Source organism: Castor canadensis, chromosome 4 (assembly GCF_047511655.1).
Source record: "Castor canadensis chromosome 4, mCasCan1.hap1v2, whole genome shotgun sequence".
NCBI lineage: Eukaryota > Metazoa > Chordata > Mammalia > Rodentia > Castoridae > Castor > Castor canadensis.
In genome coordinates, this window is record NC_133389.1 from 138,403,203 (window position 1) to 138,416,698 (window position 13,496).

Sequence of the window (13,496 nt, forward strand, 5' to 3'; positions counted from 1 at the left end):
TTGCATTCCCATGAGAGAAGATATGAAGCAAGATATGAAATGTAGTGAAAGTAATAGCAAAGTTTTTTTTATTAACATATAATCATTATACAGGAGGATTCACTGACAATACTGGACAGCCTTGCACAATTGTGTATTGGTTAGGTCACTCCTGCAAATGAAGGAAGAATATACTCCTAAAGAGGAGAGTGGGCCATCTCAGAGAGGAGTTCAGTGTCATACTTTTTTGTGTGTCCCAGCTTTATTGGGACTTCAAAAGTTTTTAAGAGAATCTTTTATAAATTTATCAAGACAGTATTGGGTTTTGTATAAATTATATCTCAACACAAACCCTGACATAATCCTTCTGTGACATACTTTTAGCCTTCTGGGTTTGCCTTATCTACCTGTTTTGGAAAATCATTTTCATTTGTACAAAACCTTATATGCATATAAAATCCTTTCTTTCACAAGAATGTTCTCTTTTATATCCTTCTTTACACCTTCTCATCTCATACTTACTGGTTTCTTCTTGTCAGCTGCACACACATGGCTGCAGATATTATAAAGACTTTACTGTCACTTAGATTTTTAAAAAGGTCATTTATACATTTCTTTTTCTTTAGTCTTACATGAATGTAACAGTTACAAAATGTTACATTCTGCCTAGGCCTGGATAAAACAATAAATTCCAAACACTCTTGAATGGCAAACTATCTTAGTTCAAGTAAGAAGAAGGGAGAGAAAATACACAAAGCCTTAAATCTTCACGTTAATCCCGAAGTTGCAGTTTAGGATACAATTATTTGTTATTCCCTAACACAGGAGAGGGTAGGAGTAAACCTCCACTGTTGTGCACATTTTGTAAGGGTAAGAGGGTAAACTAAAAAAGGTAGTTTCCTCTCCCATACTGATAAGCAATCAAGCTTACCAAAATCAGAAAAAAATAAAGACTCCTGAGTAGGAATCTCCTCAATTCTCCTTTCTTGGCTCACCAAAATATATCACTGGATTCAGATCATTGGGTTCAAGGGGCCAGAAAGATCTTGGTCTCATTAGAGAGGAATTTAAGCACAGCTGTAGAGGAGACTTAAACAGAAGCAGGTTTATTAATGCAAAGCAGAGTGAAAGCAAAGAAAAAGTGCACCCTGACGAGAGTGGGAAGGCTCAAGAGAGAGTTCTGCCCTAGGGGTCTCAAAACCTCAAGTTTTTATTGGGGTCTGCAGCCATAGTGGGTGGTCATTCTTTGAAAGGGGGTTATGTGTCATTAACTTCTAGAGACTCCCACATGTTGGGCAGGGGGAGTTTTGGGCCTCAGATGGTCAGACTGGGGCTGTTATTTTCTATGGGCTCCAGGGGTTATGGTCAGCAAGACCCTGCCATATGTCACAAGTCATTCTGTTAACATCAGCGGTCCAGGATGTGATTCCTTATCAACCTCCCAGCCATGGTTCTCCTGTCTCCCTGCCTAGCCCCCACACCAGGTCAGTTTTTTCCAAGTTGAGAGTTAGAGAGGACCCTCCTGTATGCAGTTCATTATGCATTGAGTTTCTGAGTGATGGAAGGCACAGAGAGAGGGCATGTCATCAGAGATGCAGACTGTGATTTCCATAGTTGAGAGATTTTCTCATCACATTTGTAACATCATTATTATATGTGAAAAACATAAAAATCATACAATTCTGGATTAGAAAACATTTTAAAAAGCATTTTATGTCTCAAACCCAGCTTCAGATTGTGAGGAGGTTCCAGTGTGTTTTATTTTGGCAACTGTTCTTTTACAAGGATGAAACAGATGGAATTTCCAGAGTTATTCTGTAAATTTAACTTAAGATCTTAACCACACATTAGAATTTGTCTGCAAATCCAAAGGTTATGAGAATTTCTGAAATTGCCGTTTTAAGCAAATGAATTAAAAAATCTTCCTGTTGCATCTCATTTCTTAATATGATTTTGAAGGAGCCATTTTAGGTACATTGGTTGAATAAATCCTTTTTCAAATTTAAGTAGGTAATTCCTTTAACTTTTAGTTATATCCAGTCTTTTATCATAGTTTCTGTATCTGATACTAGACTTGTACTATCCGTGTTTCCTTTTTTTTAATTTTAATTTTCCAGCATTGGGGATTGAGCCCAGGGCATGCAAGGCAAGTGCTCTACCACTTGAGCCATTACCCCTTCCCAACTTCCTTCACTATCATTTATGCCATGTAGAGTGGCCTATTAATAAAATATTCTATATTTAAAGTGTACCTTACATCATTTAAGATGCTTTAATAGCAAACAACAGAAACAAATTATGATAAGCAACAGAAACTGACCCTAACTACAGTAAAGGGATTTCACAGGAGGTTACAATGGACCTCACAGATCAGCCACAGGGGCTGCACAATCCCATTTCTGGAAGGAAAGGGACCAGGGTGGTGCTGGTATCACACTATAGGAGCACACAGACTCTCTAGGATAGCTCAGTTCCAGTAGCCAGCATCCTCTGTATCTTTACTCACATTGTAAGGTCCAGATCGATGGTCTAGCTTGCGTTAGTTGGGTGTTTTATGCCAGTGACTCAATAAATTTTGACAAGGGGAGTAGGAATTGGGTGGCTGAGGGAATTATTCTGAATTGAGCACCAGCTATTTGTCCTTGATGCTCTTTGTTTTGCACAAGATAGACCCATACATTTTGTTTAGAAGCTATCATGTCCTGTGTATTACAACATTTTGGTTTTTTTAACCCAAGAGTTGTATTTCCCATTTAAGTTTGAGGCCATGTTTTGGCATGTGTGTGTGGGGGGTGGGGATGAGGATCAGGGGATACTTTTCTTTTTTCTTTTAATTGATGTCAAAGAAGAATTAAAATTCTCAATCATGATTGCAATAATATATAATCTGAGTTAATTTTAGTAGTGCAACACTTAATCTCAGTTTGGAATTCTTGAAAGGATCAGGGCTATTTTATTTTTTAAGTTGCTAAATTGTCCCTTCCCTGGGACTGAGTGATTATTAATTGGTTCTGATTGTGTTTAAAATTTCTTTGCTATGATATAAAAACAATTTAAGGTCTAGTTTAGCATATTTAGAATAGAAGAGGCATAATGGCAATTTTTTTTAGCAATATTGAGGCTTAGTCAACATTGACTATGATTTTTTACTTTACATGCTATCCTTCATAAAAATTATTTAAGTAAAAATGGGTTTGTGTAGGTAAATGTAGAGCAACATAGTCAATCCTTGTGAGGTATTTCTTATCAATGTCCTGTAATGTTTGTAAAGTGAACTCTAACGTGGAATAATAATTATCATTACTGGTAATCATCTTAACCAACAGGCATATTATTTGCATTCTTTCGTTTTGTTATCTTAAATTATCACTGTTCTCCCAATATTTGAAATGAGCATTTGGACTTGGAGAGGTGAGTAATTTACCCAAGATCACACATCTAATGAATGGCAGAGATGGATCTTGATGACTGCAGAGCCCTCTTACAGGGGAATAGAAAATTTCTTTGCAAAGATATTGTGACACATGCTCGTAAAGGCATTTTCATGGTGGTACAGTTCTTGTGGTTTTTTTAAATTTTTTTGCCAAGCATTATCATTGATAAACCCAGCAAACACATTGTCAAGATTTGTACTTGAAGTGTAAGACCAGAGGTTTAATTAGAAACCAGCTTCAATTCTCTTTGTCTGCAAGTTAAGTTGGTATGTTTTCTCTTACAATTAATGCAAAAATGATTTTGGTGTTTTGGAGAAAATGTGTTTTATTACTGTGTACATTTAGAACAGAAAAGGATCCCCTGCTCTCTATGCAGTAGAACAAAATAAAGGAGCCGGCTGTGCACTGATGGGTTTGTTAGATGACACTTTGTTCCAAGACTTGAACTACATTTGGAATTGGTATTAAATCTACATAATTTGATAACGTTAGAGTGAGTTGAGACAAAATCAAAATGCGTTTTCCTGAAGAGGAAATCTCTGTCTTGTTACGCATTGCTCTCCTTTTATCTCATAGGTGAAATGGAGTAACAATGTGCCTTGTTAGTAATAAATATTCAAATTTAAATAGTTCTAGGAATAATGATGAATTTGTTGGAATGTTTTTACCATTTTGTTTTATGTACCAATCAGAGTCTATTTCTTAAATTTGAAAACAGTTTTGCTGGGCATGGTGGTACACACATGTAATCCCAGCTACTCTGGAGGTAGAGATTGAGAGGATCATGGTTTGAGACCAGCCTGGGCAAAAAGTTAATGAGACTCCCATCTCAATCAAAAAGTTGGGTGTGGTGGTGCACATCTGTAGTCCCAGCTACATGAGAGGTGTATGTAGGAAGATTGTGGTCCTAAGCTGGCCTTGCACAAACCTTGAAGCCCTATCTAAACACTAACTAAAGTGAAAAGGGGTAGGGGCATAGCTCAACTGGTGGTGAGCCAGCCTAGCAAGCGCAAGGCCCTGAGTTAAAACTCTAGTACCACCAAAACAAAAACAAGAACAAACGAGGTTTTCACTGTTATTCTGATGTGTTTCATGACAGTTTAAGGTATGGTGCTGTACACTATAGGATTGAACACACTGCGTTTTCTGGCTTTTTCTCTTCCAGTATCTGTATTTATGCTGAAAGTCCAGGTGAATGACATCATCAGTCGTCAGTACCTGAGTCAAGCAGTTGTAGAAGTATTTGTGAATTACACCAAGACAAATTCCACAGTAACTAAAAACAATGGAGCAGTGTTGATTAAAGTGCCCTATAAACTAGGCCTCAGCTTAACCATTATTGCTTATAAAGATGGCTATGTATTGACACCTCTACCTTGGAAGACTGGAAGAATGCCAAGTAAGCACCTAAACTGTGTTTTGCAATCACCAAATGTAATTTCTTCTGGCAGTGCTGGGGTTTGAACTCAGGGCTTCACGATTGTGCGGGAAGAGTTCTACTGCTTGAGTCTTGCCTTCAGCCCTGTAAATAAAATTTTCCCTTCTGTTTTTGGGATGTCTTATTTTGGTAATCTAAAATTGAGAATGTCTAAGAGAAGTCCATATAAGAGGGCTAGAAGGGAGGGCCAGTTTGAAGAAAACATTATTTATTCTGCTTGGGCTGTTATAGGAAAACACCATACATAGGGTGGCTTATAAACCACAGAAATTTTATTCTCACAGTTCTGGAGTCTGGGAAGCACAAGATGAAGATCCAGCAGATTTGGGGTGTGGTGAGGGCCTGTTCTCTGCTTCATGGATAGCACCTTCCTGCTGTGTCCTTACATAGTGGAAGAGGCAATGAGTTCTCTTAAGCTGATTTTTTAAATTCCTCTCTCTCTTTCAAAAAATGAGATAGGGCCTCATTTACATAACACAGGGTGGCCTCAAATTTGTAATCCTCCTGCCTCAGCTTCCTGAGTGTTGGGATTATAGTCATGTACCACCATGCCTGGCTAAACCAATTTTTTTTCAGGGTACCAGTCTTATTCACAAAGGCTCTGCCCTCTTGAACTAATTGCTACCCAAAAGACTCTGCCTCTTAATGCTATCATGTTGGGTGTTAGGACTTCACCATATGAATTTTAGGGGGACATGAACATTGAGACCATAGAAATTATGAAGGCATTTTTCCTTCTAAGGAGGCTTTCAGATGATCTGCATCCACTGGTTATGTCAGGCACCTACTCTTGTAAGCAGGTTCAGCCCCATCCTGCATTCCTACTAAAGGTTGCCTCTGTGTTTGTGTGTGTGTGTGTGTGTGTGTGTGTGTGTGAGAGAGAGAGAGAGAGAGAGAGAGAGAGAGAGAGAGAGAGAGAGATTGTTTTCTCCTCTGCTAATGCCAAGCAGAAGAGCATTGTGTTCTTTTTTTTTTCTATAGATTTTTTTTTTTGTTCATATGTGCATATAATGTTTGGGTCATTTCTCTCCCCTTCCCCCACCCCCTCCCTTACCTACCCCACAGGCATTGTGTTCTTATATGAAAAGTAGGTGTCATCTCTCTCTAGAGAATACTGAATCATGGAGAGAAGAAAGTTCTTTATTTAAACCCTAAGAACCAAATAACAAGTAACAATTATACAGAGTAAAGGACGGAGCTATTCTAGCACTTGACTTGATCATTTATATTTGGGGCCAGTTATAACACATTAGTCACCTTGGTTCAAACTCCTATTTATAATGGAAAATATCAGTAAAATTTCACTTCATTGTCTTCTCTTTATCTCCACCATATTTTATATTAATTCTTTCTGTGTTTTTAATTGATCTTCCCATCAAGTAGTTTGCTTTTTTGCCTACTTTTTAGGACTTTGTATAACAGAACTGTACTTGTCTGGATTTTGTCCCTCACGTTAAGTATCTTAATTATGCAATATTTCACAGTATATTCATCAGTTACACTTTCGCTGTTCCCACAAAGCCAAGCAAATATATGGCTATTTGAAGACACTGTTTTGATTACTGGAAAATTTGCTGGTAAGTGCAATTCTTCTTTCTTAGTAAGGAAACATGGTGATTATTATGTAAGTGAATCAATGTTGATTATAACTTGGGAAAAATATAAATTAATCAGTGATGACTTGTGTTGACTATAAATTGACCTAAACTGACTCTTATCTTACTGTAGAACTACAGTAGGTATTTTTTGTGTACTGGGAATAACTGTCTCTTTTACTATTTTAACCTCCACCCCCATGAGAATATTTGACTTTAGGAAATACTGGAAAGAGCTGTCTGTCCTTGTCTCCAAATCACATCTCCAACCAGGGCTTTAGTGGCTGATGAGATTAGGAAAGGACAGGATACACACTGCTCAGACATTGGGGCTCTCTAATGCAGGTCATTTCCATTCCTGTCTCCTGGGTTAATCTTGCTGCCTGAGCTGGAGAGACATGAGTCTAGGTAGTTGTGTATCTGCTGCCAGGCGTGATTTGCCCTACTTGCACTTCCCAAGAGAAAGAATACTAGCTGTGTCCTTCAACTGTGCTTTACCAACCATGAAAATCACTGCTTGAGCTTTATCTCACTTTCATTGGCGCTTAGGAGAAACACCAGCATTCTGTGACTCTTTTACTACCTACAATATGATGTCTTTATAAATGACAGCAATTTGCTTATTTCAAATTGGTCAAGTTTGGAAATGATTGGTAAAGGTACAAAATCCTCAAGGTGGAGTCCAGTAACAGAGGCATGATAAAAGTACTTTTTATGAAAGTTTTTTTTTTTCATATTGTTAGAAGCTAACATTTCTAAAGTACCAAACAAGAATACTTTTATTCTTGAAAGTAATTTCACAGTTATTTGCAAAAATGGAACTAGAGCTTGATTAATCTTGGAACAATTTACTGAGGGAGGCTGTGACCTTCTTGACTTCTTGAGAAGTCAAGGCACTTAGCAGAATTTTGAACCAGTGATTTTGCTGGTATATGGCAGAATGGTGAGTATAGAGTTGTGAGCAGAGAATGGAAAGTCCATAGAAACCACGTCTGCAAAGAGGTCACATTTTATGCTACTGGGGCTGAAAATGAATCAGCTTCTCCATAGTCCCAGTTTAGTGTTTTATTTATTTTTTTTTGGTCTTGTTTTGCACCTTTCTGGCCTCTTCAAACCCATTAGAAATTGTACTTTCTGCTGGAATACATGAGTCTGTCCTGTACCATCCCTTTTCCACCATACGAAGCAATGAGGAGTGTTCATTTTCCTGGACAGTAGTGGCTATGTGTTGGCAGGTCCCTAAGAGAACATTGTGAGTCCCCCTTGAATTCTCAGGTCACTTCCTTTTGCTGTTTTATTTCCCTCAGAGGTACCTATTGGTAAAAGCAAGCATGAAAGGATCCATGTTTCTGATGATGTTATATCTTTCCATAGAGAATGTATTTTCACTTTTTAAATTATATAAAATAATCAGGAAGGTGTTCAGTTTATATAATGGGATTATGTGTAGTGTGTGTGAATGTATTTGTGGTAAAAAAATAACAGAAGTTAAAAGTTCTAGGAATGTACAAAACCTTAGAGAAACTCAGCTAGATATTTTGCATAGAGTGCATGTTTTCATTTGTAAAAAATTTGTATCTGCAATATAATTCATATTTTAAAAGGGTAAGTTGTAGATAATACTTTATAAGGCATCCAAAGGTATCAGATTATTCCCTCAAATAATTTAACCAACTAAGAAGGTATATTATAATTATGTTGTTTGTATTTAACTGTCTCCCAGGTATCTTTTTTTTAGCTTCATACATAAAAAATAAACTAGAAATTGATTTTGAGAATTACCTTACATTATTGATTTTTTTTGTTTACAACTCTTTAAGTTGACACTTTTTATCTTAATGATTTTAAACTAATTTCTTCTACCCTTATAAGTAACCTTATTAAAGTCCAAAGCAAAGCTTATGTTCCTGATAAAATTTTTTTATTTGTTTCTTCACATGTGCATGCATTGTGAAGAAACCTTACCTCCCCCCCAACTTACCCCCCCACCCACTCCCTCTTCCCTCAACTCCCCCTCACTTCCAGGTCCTGATTAATTTTTAATTTTAATGATTTGATCTTGACTTTTTAAATAATGTTGGTTACAGAAATATCAGTATTGTCACCGAGTTCTTACTTGATAAATGTCAGAGGATAGTTAATTCAAAGTTATTAAAATTATAAAATATTTATAAATTGAGTAACTTAGCATTTAGGTGACTTTTGATGTATGATTATCTATCTAATAGAGAAGCTTACCCACTTAGTGAGTGTCTGAATATCATTAAAGATGCCTTTTGTTGCAAGTTGCTGAAAACTCATGCTATAGTAGCATATGCTCAAGGAAAGTTTTTTTTTGTTGTTTAGGAATTCAAATGAAATAATTGAAAACTAGGTTTTCTTTCTCCCTCAACTCTCCACTCTTTAAATATTGCCTCCATGTTCAAAAGAGTTCTCATTTGGGGTTACAAGATGGCTGTTGAAACTCCCAGCTATATACCTGCTCACATAAAATCCACTGAGGGCAACAAGCAAGACTTACTTTGCTGAATCCAAACAAAACTCATGTTTCATCTCATTAACTATGCTTGGGACAAGGTCCATTATTGAACAAATCATTTTGGCCAAGAGAATAGAGATGTTTGGATTGGTTTCAGCTCCTTTTGGCAAACATCATCAACCCCGCTCCAATTACAGAAATGAAACCCTAAGAGAACCTCATGGGTCAGTGTGTGGTCCTCTAAAGTGAAATAAAAAAAAAAGGGTGAAGTAATTCTGGGCAGCAGAATCAAGCAGTCTTTAATACAAAGGTGCTTTGTGTGGTTTAAAATGAGGGACATTTCTTACTTAGTCAGCTCTAAATTTAAAATAATAATTATATGAGAAGATATTAGTGATATTAGAAATAATTGTAACTTTGTCCTTCAAAGTAAAATGTCCTGACCAATGATGTATGCTTATTATGCATTTTCTGTATTTGCTAATGGGATTTCCTTTATTCCAGATGCCAAATCTCAACCAAGTGTTCAGTTTTCAAAAGCCTTAATTAAACTTCCTGACAACCATCATATTAGGAATGTTACTGGCTATCTTACAGTTCTACAACAGCTTTTGAAAGTTGACAATTTTCTGTATACGACTGGAATTACTCTCAATAAACCAGGTACTTTCTAGTTTTTACATAATATAATCCTATTTATAAGAAACATTGACATACAAATCTTTCACCAAATACTTCTTATTTAAATATTTAGTTAGAAATTTGATTTTCATTTAAGTTTTGGAGAATACATGTCACTTTTGAAACATAGATCTAGTTATTAGAATATGTATAAGCAATTCCCTTGTACCAAATGCAACAATGATCATACCAAAGTCTTTAGTAGTCATTATTTTAAATTAATGGAAATTTTATTTCCTTTGACCCAAAGCAGATAAGCAATCTTACTAACCTGATGAGAAGTACCAATGATTGTTGAGATATAAAAAGTTTATCAAGTTTATAGATTTGATTAAGCTATTACAGTGTTTTCTTTCAATTTATTAGCATTTTTTCTGAGTCAAATATGAGTCTTGAAAAGGCATCTTTTCTAGAGTCAATAGCTTCAATATATATAGTAGGCTGACATGATTTAAAAGTTAAGGATGGAATTTTGCACTTATTTTAAAAGACATCTACATTTGTTCCACTATGTCTATCCCTCATTGAAACATAACTGAAACTTCTTTGTTTAAAATTCAATCTGTAATTTTGATGGTTCTAGACGAAAATGTCAAATTTTTGGTTCATTTCATTTGGTGGCATCCATAAGTAGGAGTAGTAAGGGCAAATATGTCTCTTGGTTAGTTGGTGGTATTTCTTAACCTGCTATAGCTGATGCCATTAGCACCCCAGTGACAAGACCCCCCACTCTTTTGTCACAAGCCTGTTTCCCACTGCACAGATCTATGGCTGCCTGAGGGCATTCCCTGGTCCAAGAAGTAGACCTGGTTCTAACACAGGCAGTCAAGAGTTGATACTTAAATGCTCCAATTTCCTTGCTTTGGCTAGGACAATTCTGAGGCAGCTTCTCTTCCTAAAGGGACTGAACTGGGGCTGCCACCATGATAACCTGATCATGAACATGTCCTGTGTTGGCTTCCTTCTTTCTTCTGTATTATGCTTCCACTTCCTTAGTGGTAGGTGCTTCCTTAGGATTACCTTACCAATAAACAGTTTGTGCTTAATTATCCCATGAGCTGCTTCTTGAGGAAGGCAATCTAGGACATCTGACAAGATTTTTCAGATATAAGTCAAACTAAAATAGAAAGCATTTACATGAGTGGTCCTAATACACCCCAAATGAAGCTTTTTTGGGAAGGCAATTGTGAACCAGATTCATTAAATTCAATGGGAAGGAGTCATAATGGGAATGTCTGCCTCTCAACATTCCTCTACTACCTACTTTCAAGATTACTCATTAAATGTTTTGATTATCCTGGGAATACTGCTATGACTTAAAAAATTCTAGAGCAGGGCTGCCAACTGAGAATGTTCTGCTCTGTCCAGCATGGTAGCCACATGAAATGTGACTCATGCACCAAGGATGGATTTCGTTTAAATAGCCACATGTAGCTAGTGGCCCCTGTATTGGATTGCATAGTTCTAGAGCTCTGAGTCTAAAAGTGTTCTTTAACAAAAGTTTTCTTTTCTCCTTCTCATCATCTTTCATTCCCTTCCCCCCTTGCACTATTCTTTCTTTACTCCTCCTTTGAGTTCATATTATCTCAAATAGGTCTCAATGCCTGTAGGTTGTGAGCTGAGGGGAAGGGTTAAAGCAGTTGAAGTCATTTAACATATATAGTTACTTAACAGATTATATAATGCTCTGTTTGTGCATATGTTCAACATTATTTTGGTCATCTGATATTACTATTTTAGGCAGTTTCCTACAGCGAATTCTTTTATAGTTAATTGAAAAATTACAATAAGCTAATAGCTGCCTTGACTGTTCACTGAAAACTTAGGCCTGATGGTAGTAGTAGTGATAACAAGAACTCTTCTTTATGGCCTGCAAGGCCTTACACTATTGCCTCTGTCCTCTACTGCTCTCAGCCTCTTGGCTGCCTTTCTTTCTCATGTCTGCCAGGATCACTTCTGATTTGAAAGCTTTGTACTTGTTTATTCTGCCTGGAAAACTCTTCTCTGAGTTCTTTGCATGGGTGGCCCCTTATCATTTGGTCACAGCTCAGATTTCCCTCCTGAGAGCATCTTTCCTTGATCACTTAATTTATTGCCTTTCTAGATTATCATGCATTTACATTCATCAGTAAAGAAATGAGAAAAAGGATTTTTGGCAGTAATGATATCTTACCAATCGACATATATTTATTTTTTTTCTTACAGCTATACATAAGAAATCATGTGCTCACTGTATCTTTGGGACCCATATGAATGTGTGGTTCCAGTAGGTGCCTTATAAATATTTGTTAAATGAACAACAAAACTAGCTTTGAAACCAAAACTTAAAAAGTTTAAGCAAAAAACAAATAATATATAAAAAATATATTTTATCTGACTTTTCCTTGGCTTTACACTGTCTATATTCTGACCTCAGCCTCCCAAGTGTTGGGATTACAGCACCATATCCATCTTCTCTATTTTTAATGTGTTAGTACATTACTTAGAAAATCTGAAATTATCAAATTATTTATAGAAATTAGTATTGTAATTTAAATGTCTGTGATCATATTTTTCTTCATTGTAAATATGCTGGTGTACGTTATAACTTCATTTGCCATTACTAATATTTCAAAAACAAAGGTACTTCTACTTTTTTTCCCCATAGTAATAGAAATCTACAGGGAGCTCCTGCTATTTCAGAAAACATACTATAATTACATAATCAAATCCTTGAAACTTAGGAAAACAGTAAGATCAATTCTTCTCTTAACCTGCTTGCTTTCTACTTTTCAGTGCTTGGCATTTTGATATATAATTAATATTTGAAATCAGTTTATACTCGTTCAATTATGTTAAGTTTATATCAAGGCATATAATCTTTATCAAATAATGATATTGCATAATAATTTTGTTGTGCATTTAATTGCCAAACTTAACCAATAAAAATTGTATTTTGATTGAGTGCTTTTTGCATAAGGAGTGCAGGTGGGTCTGTTGGTTCTAGCTCTCCTGGAAATAGATGGTCTTTGGAAGAAGGAGACCCAGAAGTTTCATCTGCACCAATGATGATGTGGTATAGTGAAGTTTTTATTTGATATTAGTGGAAGTGGGTTTTTCCTTTTTGGTTGTTGGTTTTTAGGTTGTTAAAAATACTCTTGAATTCCAGCACCTTCTACCACATGACTGAGTTAGATAACTTAGGCTCATACTGATTTGTCAGTGTTACAATGTGTAGTCTATGTTATTTATGAAATATTTTGAAAGTATATTTTAAAAATCCTTAGCGTGGAGTCAATAACTATTTGATATTGCAATGGATAACACTGGCGAAGTAGAGGAACTAGATATTTTAGACCCATAATAATTTATTATGTAAATGCAACCTCTGTTTACACATGATTTTAATAAATTGTCTTCTTTTTTAGGTTTTGAACACATTGAATTAACTCCTCTTGCTGCAATATGTGTGAAAATATACTCTGGAGGAAAAGAATTAAAGGTGGATGGCTCCATTCAACTTTCTCTTCCCCTTCTACATAAAAATGACATAAATGTCGGGGATCGCATGCCTGCGTGGACATTTGACATGAACACAGGTATGTTAGCTAGGTGAAAACATTTTCAGTATTTTTCTTTTGAATACTTGTACATTTTATCTTAGAGTTTGATATAACTCTAGGTTTTTGGTAGTATTACAATTTTGTGTGCATTTTTAGTGACCAATATTGACTTCACTTTGATGGGGGAAGTGACACCAGTATATTATGTCAGAACCCCCGTTACTCATGCTGACTTGCCATCTTCCAACGTTCTGAGGCAGAAATTGTTTTTAAAAGTTTTTTAAAAATTGTTTATCCTCATATGACTCTTTTGAGAGGTAATATGAGCTTATCTAAAAACTGGGTTAA

The 13,496-nt window shown here is 36.0% G+C and overlaps 1 protein-coding gene across 1 annotated transcript in view; it reads left to right on the top strand.

Moving 5' to 3' along the window:
- Fam171b (family with sequence similarity 171 member B) overlaps positions 1-13,496 on the top strand; it is a 69,732-nt gene that overhangs the window by 42,693 nt on the left and 13,543 nt on the right. The window contains exons 2-5 of the mRNA XM_074071241.1: positions 4,579-4,812; positions 6,336-6,428; positions 9,430-9,588; positions 13,014-13,184. Of these exons, the coding sequence (XP_073927342.1) occupies positions 4,579-4,812; positions 6,336-6,428; positions 9,430-9,588; positions 13,014-13,184 (657 nt within the window). The remainder of the gene's footprint in view (positions 1-4,578; positions 4,813-6,335; positions 6,429-9,429; positions 9,589-13,013; positions 13,185-13,496) is intronic.